The 16,074-nt window shown below is 30.9% G+C and overlaps 2 protein-coding genes across 2 annotated transcripts in view; both read left to right on the top strand.

Moving 5' to 3' along the window:
* Positions 1-8,432, top strand: part of LOC111634236 (sushi, von Willebrand factor type A, EGF and pentraxin domain-containing protein 1-like) — a 19,856-nt gene extending 11,424 nt beyond the window's left edge. Inside the window, exons 4-6 of the mRNA XM_023378961.1 lie at positions 4,499-4,747; positions 7,569-7,805; positions 7,981-8,432. Of these exons, the coding sequence (XP_023234729.1) occupies positions 4,499-4,747; positions 7,569-7,805; positions 7,981-8,432 (938 nt within the window). The remainder of the gene's footprint in view (positions 1-4,498; positions 4,748-7,568; positions 7,806-7,980) is intronic.
* Positions 8,433-13,944: 5,512 nt separating this feature from the next.
* Positions 13,945-16,074, top strand: part of LOC111634240 (sushi, von Willebrand factor type A, EGF and pentraxin domain-containing protein 1-like) — a 70,366-nt gene continuing 68,236 nt past the window's right edge. The window contains exons 1-3 of the mRNA XM_023378965.1: positions 13,945-14,061; positions 14,151-14,276; positions 14,349-14,570. Of these exons, the coding sequence (XP_023234733.1) occupies positions 14,411-14,570 (160 nt within the window). The 5' untranslated portion in view covers positions 13,945-14,061; positions 14,151-14,276; positions 14,349-14,410. The remainder of the gene's footprint in view (positions 14,062-14,150; positions 14,277-14,348; positions 14,571-16,074) is intronic.

Here is a 16,074-nt window from a genome sequence, read left to right as displayed (position 1 = left end):
TCTTTTTAAATTATTTTGAGTCGATATTAAAATTTGGAAAGGGGGAATACCTAGATCGGTAAAATAGGCGAATTTCCTCCTACAACTTCGGTTGTTGTTCGGGGTACAGTTAAGGTTTTAACAAAGTTCGAGCGAATACATAATTAGCAAAAAAAAGTTGAAATAAAGTGATTAAACAAAAATTATTACAAATATCGTAAATAACAGTTCACAAATGCATATATAGAGATATTTTTTGAAGGGGGAAAATGGTCTTCACAATTTGAAATCGTTCGAACACACAGTATAAACGCGTGCCATCTATCGTAGGATAAATGTACTATGCCAGAAACCTTCGCGGGAGTATATTAAACAACTTCCCAAAGTTTCAAGGCAATCAGATAAACGGTGTGGTAATGCATGAAGGACAGATGAACAGACAGACATACATTCATTTTTATATATATAGATTACATTCATTTTATATAATTATAATTTCATTGAAATTTATGTTACCAATATAATTTTTAATTGATTCTTTTATATATTCTTTTGAAATTTAGAACATGCTTGTAATTTTCCGTCAAATCCTATCAACGGACATACCAACTGCACAGAAACAGAAAAAGCAGTTTATTGTTCTTTATCATGTAAAGAAGGCTATGCTTTTGCTATTCATCCTCCTGAAAGTTATTTTTGTGAATATAATGGTGTTTGGAAACCTGAGGAAGATATTCCTATTCCTGATTGTTCTGGTATGTTCAAAATAACTTTTACAGTATAAAATATAAAATTTTCTAAAACGCTTACCAGAAACTTTAAATATACAATGTAAATATGAAAATTATAAAATTTAATTTAACCATCTATGTAAATATTAACAAAAAATTTATAAATAAATATTCATATACTGGTAATCATTTTAGAGTAATTTAAAATAGATTTAAAATTAAAGTCACTTCAGAATGTCTTACCTTTAGAAATTCTAAATATTTTTAAATTTAAAAGAGGCATATTTAGTTTTTACAATATGAACTGTAATATTGTAATTACTTTCAATAAAATTTCTAATTTGAAAATGTTTAGTTTTTTACTATCGTGTATCTAAAAATAAAATTAATTATATAAATTCTAATAATAGCAAATAAATATGAAAATATTAGTAATTTTTCTTCAAAATACAAAAAATTTTCAAAAATTATAATTTTATTACATTGTTTTTATTCTAGCACAGTGGTTCTCAACTGTATTCTGCCAACTTGCCTCAAGTGTTCCACAAAAAAAGATTTTAAAGTTTTTATTGCAAATATATTCCAATGTATTACAACATATTACTCTATTTTCAGACAGTTTTATGTTTCTATTTTATTCAATACAACGAAGTTTATTAGTTTATTGTTTCATTTTTTCATGAGAATAGTAAACGTGGAATTGCTTATTGATTTTTGAATGTATTGATGCTAATGCTCCATGTAATAAAAAGTATACAAATGGTGTTCCATGGCCTCAGAAAGGTTGAAAGCAAACTGTTCTAGAGCAAAATAATCTGTTAAATCAACAACTTGACACCTAAATGCAAATTCCAGCATATAATGAACAAATAAAATTTAATGTTCAAACGTTTTTGGCCATCTTTCAGAGGCCCTCATCAGGAATGAATGTACGAAACAAAAAAAAATCTTTTGAAAATTTTTAACTTTTGAACTTAGCTGTGTTCCAATTTTTAAACATTTAAACGATGTTCAAAACAAAAATAATTACGCTTACATCATATAAATTAGTTATTTTTTAAATAAAACTATAAATAAATTTATTATTGTTATATTATGTGGCATTGTAAAAGTTAGTCCAATGTTTTAACATATAAATGATGTTCAATAAGGAAATTGTTTCCTTTACATTGCATAAAGATAAATAACGATAATTTTTATAAGTAATTATTTATGTTTTGTGGTATTGTAAATAATACTTCCTCAACTGTGGAACCGGAATATAGTCGGAGTTAATACAACCTCCCTTCATGCCCACTATATAAATTTCAAGAGCCTCCAACAAACATAAGTTATGTTGGTCAAAAGCCCTGTGTAAAAGAGTAGCTTCATCCCAACAAGGAGAAACCCCAGGTTTGGTAGCATACTGTGCTAGTGCAGTATTATACTTTCCCTTGGGCACATCATATCTGTGGTCCTGTATTGTAGCCTCAAGTGATCTGTATGTGGATCCGATGTATGTTATACCTCTATTAAAACGTTTGTCCTGCAATGGAATGCAGGACAAACTCCTGGCGCTTTCTTGTCACCGGACTTGTTTTTTGCATTAGTTAAAAGCTGAATATGTTAAGCATAAGTTTAAATCCTTAGCGATTCTATTATAAATTTGTTGGAGGGACGGTTCGTAAGATATAACAACCTGATTGTACTCTGCATCATTAACCCATGTGTTTGTGATAGCTATCCTAGATTGCTGTTTGGCAGCAAGCCTGTTGATTAAGGACTGGTGGTACCAATGTGCAGATGCTATATACTTGATGCATTTCAGTTCATTGTAGATATCGGAAGTCTCCAAGCAATGGGAGTAAACTCTTGAGACTAGGGCCTAGAATGTCACTACCTAAAAAGGCCAAGGGTCTTTGGCCTTTTAAGGTAGCATTTCATACAATCATTCCTGACAAGGATCTCTGAAAGATGGCCAAAAACGTTTGAACATTAAATTTTATTTGTTCATTATATGCTGCAATTTGCATTTAGGTATCAAGTTGTTGGTTTAGTATATAGGTTCAGTTTAAGTGTGCCAGTTTTTATGTCTAATCTGTTAAATAGAACATAATCTAATAATTTTAAATTATTAGATTATTTTCTAATAATTTTATTAGAAAATTATTATATAATAATTTTAAATTATTAGATTATTCTATTTAATGTTATAAGCAACTACTGATTCATAAGGGGAGAACAACAGAAGTCCATAATCTTCTACTTTTATGAGTCTTGCAATTATTACCAATATTTCTCATACTGACTTAACCTTTATTGTCTGGTACTGCTTAACCATTTGTAAAACAAACGTTTTCGGCCTCAGTTGAGGTCTGCTTCAGGTTAAAAAAACAATCGGATTCCATTCTTAGAATGAACGTTTAGTTTTTAAACTATATTCGAACTTATGCACATGTTACATATCGTCATCATTTTCTTCGCATACATAGCACCAAGCATAGGAAAGCATGTTGCCATCTTTGGTGTTTATACATCTCCCTGTCCGGCTGGCTCTGTATATTTCCAGGGCTCTGATGTGGTTCGTATGAAAAGCTCTATTTATTAATCTGGTGTTGGATAGTTCTGCGTGAATATCCAGGTTGGTGTCATAGGTGGATAGGGTGGTGGTATAACAAGCATGGTCTATGTCATATTTGTGCTCCCTNAATTACGCTTACATCATATAAATTAGTTATTTTTTAAATAAAACTATAAATAAATTTATTATTGTTATATTATGTGGCATTGTAAAAGTTAGTCCAATGTTTTAACATATAAATGATGTTCAATAAGGAAATTGTTTCCTTTACATTGCATAAAGATAAATAACGATAATTTTTATAAGTAATTATTTATGTTTTGTGGTATTGTAAATAATACTTCCTCAACTGTGGAACCGGAATATAGTCGGAGTTAATACAACCTCCCTTCATGCCCACTATATAAATTTCAAGAGCCTCCAACAAACATAAGTTATGTTGGTCAAAAGCCCTGTGTAAAAGAGTAGCTTCATCCCAACAAGGAGAAACCCCAGGTTTGGTAGCATACTGTGCTAGTGCAGTATTATACTTTCCCTTGGGCACATCATATCTGTGGTCCTGTATTGTAGCCTCAAGTGATCTGTATGTGGATCCGATGTATGTTATACCTCTATTAAAACGTTTGTCCTGCAATGGAATGCAGGACAAACTCCTGGCGCTTTCTTGTCACCGGACTTGTTTTTTGCATTAGTTAAAAGCTGAATATGTTAAGCATAAGTTTAAATCCTTAGCGATTCTATTATAAATTTGTTGGAGGGACGGTTCGTAAGATATAACAACCTGATTGTACTCTGCATCATTAACCCATGTGTTTGTGATAGCTATCCTAGATTGCTGTTTGGCAGCAAGCCTGTTGATTAAGGACTGGTGGTACCAATGTGCAGATGCTATATACTTGATGCATTTCAGTTCATTGTAGATATCGGAAGTCTCCAAGCAATGGGAGTAAACTCTTGAGACTAGGGCCTAGAATGTCACTACCTAAAAAGGCCAAGGGTCTTTGGCCTTTTAAGGTAGCATTTCATACAATCATTCCTGACAAGGATCTCTGAAAGATGGCCAAAAACGTTTGAACATTAAATTTTATTTGTTCATTATATGCTGCAATTTGCATTTAGGTATCAAGTTGTTGGTTTAGTATATAGGTTCAGTTTAAGTGTGCCAGCATTTTAACTAAATAAAAATTATTATAAAATATTAATATATATTAAAATTAATTTATTGCAGATGTTCAACCACCAGTAATAAAATGTCCAGAAAATATTGTTGTGGATGCTGAGGAAAATGAAGCAAGTGCTTTGGTTAAGTGGGAAATACCATTGGCTGTTGACAACAGTAGAGATATTCCTACAATTTCAGTAATCCCTGCTATTATCCCACCAAGAAGGTTTCATATTGGTGTTTCTACAATTACATATATTGCAGAAGATAAAAATAAAAATAAAAAAGCATGTAATTTCACTGTGACAGTAAGAGGTATGTAAAAATATCTTAAGTTGGATTAAGTTCCAATTTGAAAAGGATATTTATAATCATTTATAAAACTGTTTTATAACTTATTGTAAAAAAATCTAGCAACAAGTTGCATAACTTTCCCAGTGAAAAACACCTAAGACATACAGCACCAAATTAAAATTGTCAGTGGCATCATCTGTTATGAGATTTTGTTAAAATATAAGTTTTATATTATTAATCATTATGAAATGGAAAATGCTTAATTTTGAGGATATAAATGAGTTTTATAAAAATAATTGTAAATGCTAATAGCAAGTAAAATCTTCAGTCCAACCCTATTGGAAATATGATACGTGACCCCTTCTATATCTCTTCACTTGCTTGACCTTTAACCAGCAAAATTTAATAGCAGCAATACTCCCTTATGCACAGGATACCATGCCAAATTTTATTGTAAGTAAATAAAATAAATGCCAATGCACACACATGCACGTGTAGAATTTTTTCCTTTTTTTTTTTTTTTTTTACTTTTTTGGGTTCAGAAGTCTCAAAATCAAGATTTTCAAAACACCCAGTGGGTCAAATTTGTGACGATTTCAATACTTTTCCTTGTTATGTATACATAACAGCCAGGAAAGAAAAATGAAAAACGATTAGATAATTAATATAGTAAAAATTAACTGATTTTTAAAATTTAATATACAGTAATTAATATAATACTTATATAATGTTTACATAATTATACATGTAACATCAATCTAATATATAATCGAGACGGGTTGATAATGATAATAATAATAATAAGCACAGAGCCCAAACTGTTAGGAGTTGAAACTTGAAATTTGTTACACGGTTAGGGTATGTCACGAAAATGCACACTAAGAAGGGATTTTTCGAAATTTCCTCCGGAGGGATAGAGACAGGATAAAGGCTTCTATATACATTATGGATACTAGCCCAAATGGTTAGGAGTTGAAAATTGAAATTTAGTACACAGTTAGGGTGTTACGAGAACACACACTAAGAAGGGATTTTTCGAAATTCCTCCCCACGGGGGAGAACAGGATTAGGGCTTAACACTTCCATCAACAATGGAAGGGTTACATAACAATGGAATTGTTAAGAGAAGACGATGTGCAAGACGCAGGTGCAGTTTTTTTCGTTTTTGCGGGAAATCGAACATATTTTTAGACCCATCTAAAAATTCTCTAATTAGTCTGAAAACAAGGGGACCCAATTCTTGCATTATGTGAAAACGGGTAAGGTTGACTGTAATGTAATAATCTTACTTTTAGTTATCGTTACTTTTTCCCAAGCAATGCTGGGCCTACCTGCTAGTATACATATAATATAATTATATAAAATAAATATGTAATTACTGAAAAAAACCAGCAATAATTCACTTCCAAACAAATGTTTTCTACCATTGAAAACAGTAGAAAACGAACATTTTATAATAGATATACATCATGTGTGCCTACATATTTTATATAAACATCGGAATTTTTTAAAACAGGAAACCAGTTACAGGACTAATTTTGTTAATATAATTATGTTTATATATTTTGAACATTTATATTTCATGAATCATACGCACCATTTTTATAAACTATTTTTATTTTAAAGCTCAAAAATAATTTTTTTTACAATGAACAGAACTTAAATGAGATGTTCAAAATATCTTCCATAATTATATCTCTAACTGCATTACTATTTAAAAAAACTCCACTATACCTTTAAAATGCAGTCTATTTTGCACACTTATCTAACGTTTTCGGTCAGATTCACAGACCTTCTTCAGGATCGAACTATCAGATTTCAAATTTGCAAAATGGAAAATTCCAATATGCGCGTTCTATAATCTTCTCAATCGCGCATGCTCATTATTATAATTTTAATGTCGCCGCTTTCAAAATACCAACCCTTCTACATCATGGAGTAATGCTTTTTAGGCATTGCCATAGGGTTCTGTACATCAATCCTGTATAGTAGAAGCTATTATTCATTTTTTTTAAGGTTGACCATAGATACTCTTGCCTTATATATTTGTTGTATCTCTTCCTTATCCATACGAAGTAGTTGCATAATAGAAGGGCGAATTCTGATAGCTAAAGAAATATTCCTTTTAGCATAAGTATTAATTAAACTGGCCATTTTTACTCCTGTAATTGCACACATTTTCTTATTAGTAACTTGATCTTCTTTCTTCTTTTCTTTATTATATTGTGGTCTGAAGACCATGTGTTCTGTTGCATAACCAGCTCCTTGGGTGGGCCAGAGTAAAGGAGGGAGAGAGGGATGCTTGTGCATGCTCAACGGGGGAAGCGGGGCTTTTTGAAAGAAAGAAAAGGAGGGAAGACATATAGACAAGAGAGTCACAAATTTTTTTTTGTGTGTATGTTGTTTCCTTTGTTTTAGTATCTGTTATAGTGAAAGGACAGAGAAGTGATCGGAAGGACGAAAATAAACTTTAAATTCCTTGCATTGGAATCATAGAGTATGTGATTTATTTCTTTGAAGTTTCTTTTTGTTTTGTTTTTACACAGGGAATACTCTAAAGATCGAGTACTTCCCCACAATATTCTTTATTGGGACCAAATTTGTACTTTTCTACTGCTGCTTTGATGAGACCTTTAATAACCTTACTAGGAAAGCCACGTGTAACTGCTGTTTGCATAATACAAATGAACTCTTGTTACTAGTACTAAATTATTTTTTAATATCAAAATTAGTACTGTATTAATAATTTAAGTAATTTTATGCTTATGACTTTATTCTTTTATGTGAGTAAATGAATATATTTGAAAAGTAAATTGATTGTATTTTTTATTTTAAATTTTAGATACACAACCTCCAGTTGTTGATAAATGTGTAAGTCCTCCGACATTTCTTTCGAGAGAAATTCCTGTTGATGTTTCTTGGGAAGAACCAATGTTTTCTGATAACTCTGGTGGCAAAGTGACCATATGGAGATCACATGAACCAGGTTATTTTTCTCTTGGTGAAACATCAGTAATTTATGAAGCACACGATGAAGCAGGAAATAATAATACTTGTATAATAAATATTGTTGTCCAAGGTATTAANGGGGAGGGGTGCGATGAAAAGCGAGTACAAGTGGCTGAGAGATAGAATCAGTGCCGAATCCTCGTTAATCGATTCAGAACGATTTTTAAATGTTTATATGTTTTTTTTTTGATAAAATAAATAATATTTGCGTATGGAACTAAAGAGCCGCAGCTTCACATCCAAAGAGCCGCATGTGGCTCGCAAGCTGCAGGTTGCCTACCCCTGTCTTAGACCCATTTCGGATAAGGCCATGTCTCCAACAAAACTTCTTGAAAAAGTGGTCCATAACATTGCATCGGACCATATGAGGGATTATGATCTAAACGTCAAGCGCCCCAAAGAACTTATAGGACTATTAAGACAAACACAGGTAATGGATTTGGCCCACATCACAGTATGTGACTTTATATCGTTATACCCTTCAATTAAGTTACAACTGTGCTTTTGTGCTCTGAGGGATCTCCTATTGACCAAATTCAGAACACCTACACATCACAAACAGATCTTGGAACCAGCGCATCTCATGTGTTACAACTTTATATTCCAGTTTAACAACAGGACCAATCTACAAAAATGTGGGGACCCATGGGCAGCCTGCTGTCTGGCGACTTATATGAGATGGTATTACGTAGATTAGAAGAAACTGTCATACCAAAGTATAGATCTAATATAATTATTTATAAGAGATATGTGGGCGATGTCTTTATCCTGTGGAAAACGAAACCGAACATCAATGATTTTTTTGAATCACATGAACAACAATCCGTATGGGCTGACCCTGAAACTGAATCAATTGACTACCACCACTGCACTTTCTTGGACATTAACATCAAGCTCAGTGGTGGAGTGGTTGAAATGAGTATATATTATAAACCTAGCTACATCCCATGGTTTATACCGGCAAACTCAGCTGACCCATACACTTAAAAGGTCACAGCATTCTGGGCGTTAGTTAGAAGAGCATATACGCACCCTTCTAAGTGGAGTGACACGATAATTGAACTACAAAATATAGAACGCATCACAGTGGCACATGGATACAAAAAAGAACTAATATGAGGGCTAGCACGTGCCTATTTCCTAAGACTTGATACACAGGATGCATCCATTACTCAAAAGGCTAGTCAGGACCCAACCAGCAGATGCACCATCGTTGAATACAACCAATGATTTCAAGCTTTATATAAAGAAATTGCAACCAAAACGAACACCAGTGTAATGTACTGAAGATCCCCCAATATATATCAATTATTGTGTAATGCAAAAGATAAACAGAATGATCTTAGGGCTCCGGGGGTATATAGTATTTCTATGAGGGATGATAGATTTAGGCGAGAAATGGTGTATATTGGCTCCATGAAGTGTTCCATCCAACAGAGGATTAGGGAGCACAAATATGACATATACCATGCTCATTACACCACCGCCCTATCCACCTATGCCACCGACCGGGATATTCACACAGAACTATCCAACACCAGATTAACCTGAAGCAGACCTCGACTGATACTGAAAACATTTGTTTTACAAATGGTTAAGCAGTACCAGACAATAAAGGTTAAATGAGTATGAGATTGTTCAAAATACCGGTATTCAGAATAGAAGATTTGTGATTACCAATATTAAAAATTAAATATACAATTTATTTAATTTGAACTTAATATTTTATATTTATAAATATATTTTATACAGTGGTTGAGCTCTCCAATTCATTATATCAAACTGGTGTAGTATCTGTGATAGCAGATGGATTTGATTGCAAGAATTCATTTTTTGTTAGTCAAGTGAAATCACATCTTCAACATCAAATCTCTAACAAGGTAATATCATGTTTGTTCAAGAAAAGATTTTATTTTAAATATATATTAATAAAATCTTGAAGTTTCATAAACTGTATATAAATGCCATTAAATTAACAAATTCGCATTTTACTGTTAGACCCATGAGGCCAATGCAATAAAATGCCAATTTTTATAGCTTAGAACCGAAATGCCAAAAGAATCTGCTAATTATTTACTTAAAAATGATTAAAGGAAACATACGTTAAAAGGAATAATATGACATAAGTCACATGCAAGATAAAATATTCCTGTTATCTTTTTGATAACAGGAATATTACATTTAAATTTTAAATTAAATATTGTATGAATTACATTTAATTAGTCTTGTTTTGCCCTTTATGCTTCAATGTCAATGATCTCAAGTTATATTTTAGCTTATAGATATTTTTGGACCCAAGGGGCATCTTGAAAATGCCCTCAAAAATGACATAAACTGTGTACAATTTTTTAATCATTAAGTGAACAGATTCTCGAGAAAAGGCTTAATAATGGAAAAATTTATGCCACAGAAAAATTTGAGAAAATCAGATATTAAACTTGTTAACTCAAAACTCTAATTAGAAATCAGGNTTCCACACACACACACACCATCCATTCATGATTCTTTCAATCTCAAATTCAAAATTTAACCCATTTGTTTCAATATCTGACTGTGACAGAATTCATATGACTTCACACTTTCTATTGTAATTACATATTTGAAATGATCATGGACCAGCTAGTTGTGAGATACTATAAACACCTTATTGATATCCAGCAATGAGTTTAATATATTAAAAACATTTTCAACTTATTCCTAGGTCTTCTTCAGTTAGGAAAAAAAAGAATTCAAATAAATTAGCAAATCTAACACACAACCAACATTATAAATTTAAAATTTTTAACATAATGTTAACTTGATGAGATTAACTTCTTTTGTGCCTAACACTTTCATTATAATACACATACTTGTTTAGTGTTTTTTTATGCATGTGTCATATATATCCAAATTATCAATCTAATATATAATTGAGAGAGGTTGATAATGATAATAATAATACAGAGCCCAAACGGTTAGGAGTTGAAAATTGAAATTTGGTACACAGTTAGGGTATGTTACGAGAACACACACTAAGAAAGGATTTTTCGAAATTCCTCCCCACGGGGGAGAAGAACAGGATTAGGGCTTAACACTTCCATCAACAATGGAAGGGTTGCATAACAATGGAATTGTTAAGAGAAGACGATTTGCAAGACACAGGTGCAGTTTTTTTCATTTTTGCGGGAAATCGAACATATTTTTAGACCCATCTAAAAATTCTCTAATTAGTCTGAAAACAAGGGGACCCAATTCTTGCATTATATGAAAATGGGTAAGGTTGACTGTAATGTAATAATCTTAATCTTAGTTATCGTTACTTTTGCCCGAGCAAAAGTATATTCACACCAATTCTTGCATTCTGTATATCAAATATTCACATCAATTCGTGCATTCTGTATATCAAATTCACACAAATTCTTGCATTCTGTNCGTTACTTTTGCCCGAGCAAAAGTATATTCACACCAATTCTTGCATTCTGTATATCAAATATTCACATCAATTCGTGCATTCTGTATATCAAATTCACACAAATTCTTGCATTCTGTATATTCACACCAATTCTTGCATTCTGTATATCAAATATTCACACCAATTCTTGCATTCTGTGAAAACGGGTAAGGTTGACTGTAATGTAATAATCTTAATCTTAGTTATCGTTACTTTTGCCGAGCAAAAGTATATTCACATCTCTTCAGGTATTATATTGCAGATGTTGATACTGTAGATACAATGGTTTAATTATTACATCTTTAATATTCAAACTGGAGTATGCATGTTACTGATGATATTCGAAAGAATTTTTCATCACTAAAGCAAGGAAATTTCCTAAAATGTTTTCTGTGTATTGTAAATGAACTTTATATATATATATTATAGCTTATTTTTCAATTTTTTAAATTTAATTTTACTTCAAAATAAAAAATTATTACACGTAAAGTTGGATAACAGGAGCTAAATTATTTAAAACTAGCAGGTAGGCCCGGCATTGCTCGGGCAAAAGTAACAATAACTAAGATTAAGATTATTATGTTACAGTCACAGAATACAAGAATTGGGTCCCCTTGGATGCAAGAATGCAAGAATTGGAAACAAAATGATAAAAATACAAAAGTGAAAGCCCTCCAGGAAAAATCAGTGATTAGAAATGATAGAATGAATAAAAAACATAATTATTTCCTTTGTTAAATATTTGCTACATTCCTCCTCCTCTTCCTCCTCCATTTTTGGTTTCAGATCAATTCATGTAAATCTTAGAAAGCAAAGTAATATAAATTAGTTTTATTACTTTTTTATAATTTAATTTTTTTTTAGATACAGTATTAAATTAGTATTAAATACAGGTAAAAATTATCAATATCTTGATAAATGCTTTGGATAATATATAATTTAAGTTTATAATAAAATTATCATTAGTTGATTAAATATTTACAAATAGTATATTTTTTAATATATATTTAATATTTCTTAATTAGCTGTTGAATTATTTTTGATTATATTAAACTATGATAGAATTACCAGATGAGCAAGGCAGATGAAACATCAGCTTGCTATTCTGAAGGGCCTTGATTTGAGCCCAGTTGGTCCTTAAAAATTTTCATAGTTAGTCTACCCTAAATAAGCATCTTATCTTTCATCGCTTACCTGTCCCATTTCATGCCTGGCCAAACCTGAAATAATTCAAAGTAATCCGAGCCTACCAGTGACTAAGTGGATAAAACACTGAATACTGTTGGTTGTGGGTCTGCAACCTCATCAACAGGCTGGCCATGTGGTGCTTTTCGGGTTTTCTTTACATTGGTAATGCCTAAATAGGGGCCAATTTCCCATAAAACACCTCCTGGGAGGCATTCCCCTTTGGCAAATTGCCCATGTGTCATGTTGTCTTAATCAAATAAAACCCAAACATCAAAGTAATCCAAATATTACAAAAACATTTTTGTGAAAAAACAACAAATAGAAAGGATGTGTCACACCACTAGTAAAAGTAACAAATGTTTTCAAATCATTTATGTTGAGAACAAAACAAACAACTTTAAAACAATAATTTCAAAATTAATTGTAATTGTCAAAATAAATATTTTTTTATATGTACAGTAGGCCCATATGCTACAATCTTATTTAAAAATTCTCATTCCCTCATCCAGATTTTTATAATATCCTGATCACTCCTACTCTCATTAGTTTGAATAAGTAACAGTCTACCGTATGTTTTGCCATTTATCAAATGATATCAGTCGACATCAAGTACTCAGAATTTAAAAATAAAAAAAATTTCAAGATCATTTTATAACAATTTATATCATTTCAGAAATACTATTTAACATTCTCTTCTACAAAGTAAATGATTGCAGAGGACATGCCATTTGTTATCATTTAATATCAATTCATATCATTTGATATCCAATGAAATGCCAATAATTATCAATAGCAAAAAACTTCAAATGATATTTTTACTAGTGAGATGGTGTTCATGGATCTTCTTGGTGCCTACAGGTTGTTGTTTATGATTTTCCACAAAATGTATACAGAAAATTTGATTTGTTTTGTAAATCTAAAATAAAAGTTTAAAGTAGATATATTTAGTTCAATTTTTTATGAATCATGATAATTACTGTATTTTTGTGCATATGACTTGAAGGTTGTTTAGTGCCCATAGGATGGAAAATGTAGGAATAAAAAACTACATCTCCTTCAAATAAATAAATTTAATTTGAAGGGAATGCAGTTTTTATTCCTACTTTTTCTACCCTACGGGCACTAAGAGAATTGCTGATTTATTGTCCTTCTGCTTAATGTTGCTTCTGCTGATATTTACCCTAATACTGAGATCTCTACATGCATTACTTTGTCTATAACACACTTTCAACAGATAATAAGCTATATTGCAACCTAGAACAATTTTTTAAGAGGTTAGATTATGTGACCAGACTGAGGGAGACTCCACTCTCTCATTTCAGTGGTCCATGGTAGCCAATAACTTACCTCCTACCACCAAGTGGACTATATGGTTTGTGAATATTCCCTATTCAAATATTATCATCTTATATGCTTAAGAAATTTTACAGTCCTATGCAATATTTGTTCACAGATACACTCCTCTGTCTGTACTTCTATTATAGAAAATTATTAAAATAATAATTTTAAAATTATATTAATTATATTACCCTAGTTATATTTGTATTATAATATTTAAAAATTTAATTTTATAGAAACTGAAGAAGAAAATAACATAATTTCCCAAAAAAAACGTAGAAGTATAGATTTAAAAACAATTGCAGATCATAGTAAAGTTGGCATTGAGTCATATTTATTGGAATCAGTTAATACATCAAAAAATGGTAATGTAAGAAATAATCTTTTTATTATTCATTCATCTTTTAAAAAGTAATTATTATGATTTTAATAAAGTTAAAAAGTGAAATTATACAATAGTTGCAGAGTTTAAAAGTTATTCTTCTCATCATGCAGTTTTGGACCTAAAACAAAAATTCAATGGTTCTAGTCAAAGATATTTGCAAAATGAGGATAATGTTATTGAAGTTGAATTTGAATTGGCAGGTAGAAGTTACTTTCAAGTTATTTTATATATATTTTATGTTTAATAGTTAAATATGGTTATGTAATCTTCAGGAAACAGAAACAGTTTAGATGAACAACTAGAAACAAATCTTCAGCAAGAATTATTAGATCGAATGGAAACGGCAATGAACATTTTAAAAACGGCAGCACAAAAAGGAGAACTTGATCTCTCGCTCGGTAGCAGACGTGTTAAGATTGAACATCTAAGATTTAAAAGAAGCAATCCAAAATTTGTATGTGAACCTGGAAGTGTAATTGAGGGAAATCAATGTAGTATGTAAAATATTTTGAATTATTAATGACATATGTTTATCAATGTTTCTAAATAATGTTTATAATTTTTATACAATTTATGCATTGATTCCTTTATGCATAAATATTTTCCCACTGTTATATTCATAAATGGCAAGCATTGAAAGATAAAATTTTGAAGAATTTTTAGATTTTTTTTTGTTAATATAATGATTAAAAATAATACAAGAAATTTGGTTAATTAACCAAAACTGTATAAATATATTGTTTGAATTTAGAATGAAAAAAGTGCTTCTATTTATTTACTCTCACATTTGTTTTGATATTTGATTATGCAAGCAAAAAATATTTTATCTTTCAAATTTATAATTCTGTTTATTGAAACATTTAATGTTTTCAATAAGCAGTATAAATAATTGCTTTCTAATCTTCTCCTGATGAATAGTAAACAGTTATTATATTTTCATCAATTTGCAGAATATCTGTATTTGTAAGATAGTGTGGTGAGTGGATTATAAAGCAATTTTAAATTGCAGTTATGAATTTGTGACTAAGGAGCAATGGCTGCTCTCATAGATGTGGTATATATAGTGGAATGGATTACACTTAGGTTTTATTTTTGTTATAACAATTTTCAATGGATTATACACACAAAAATATAGTACTAACTTTTTTAGTATCTGTTCATGAACACCCGTTAGCATTAATTTATTTAGCAATACAGGTAACCCCTGTATAACACGGCATTTCTATAGCACGGATTCACTTTAACACGGTTTGAGAATTGGTACCATCCCCGTATAACACAGTACTGTTATAGCACGGATTCACTCTGACATGGTTCAAGAATTGGGTAAAATCCTCGTACAACATGAAATGTAATAAATTTTTACATACTTAAGTATTATTACTTAAGTATGTTAATTTTTTCTCACCTTCTGTCAGTACATATGGTCCTTCTCAAAACTTGTTTCAATGTTGCCAGATCTCGACGCTTCTGCTTCTGATGTTGCCAGATGTTTTTCCCTTATTCCATACTTGTTTTATTTTTCATAAGTGCTTAGCACCATATAAGGAAATTTATGAAGATCTTTTAACTAGAAGCAAGCAATCTAAAATTACATACATTTTGCAAAAGGTAAAGCATGGATCTGAAGATAATGCAGAAAAATGCTCAGCAGATAAGGATAACTTGCCAAAAAGAAAAAGCTCTCCGTTAATAGTGCTTTTAGTGATGATGAAGAAAACATTGTTTAATTTATATTAATATGTATCACTTAAGAAAATTTTAATACAGTAGAGCCTCGATTATCTGACTCAATTGGGGACTGGGGTTGGTCGGATAACCGAAAAGTATGAAAAAATCCATTATTAGTGTAGTATATTATTATATCCCATGTAATTAGTATATTAGTATATCGCTATTAACCTATTTTGCGTTGAATTTTCATCGATGTTAAGCCTAACAAAAATTTTTTAAAATAATAATCGTCGCTATTGTATCGTTAAAAATTAGAAAATTAAG

The sequence above is a fragment of the Centruroides sculpturatus genome, unplaced genomic scaffold (assembly GCF_000671375.1).
Source record: "Centruroides sculpturatus isolate CEXI.00-Female unplaced genomic scaffold, Cexi_2.0 scaffold361, whole genome shotgun sequence".
Classification (NCBI taxonomy): domain Eukaryota; kingdom Metazoa; phylum Arthropoda; class Arachnida; order Scorpiones; family Buthidae; genus Centruroides; species Centruroides sculpturatus.
This window is presented reverse-complemented; position numbering and strand designations above follow the sequence as displayed.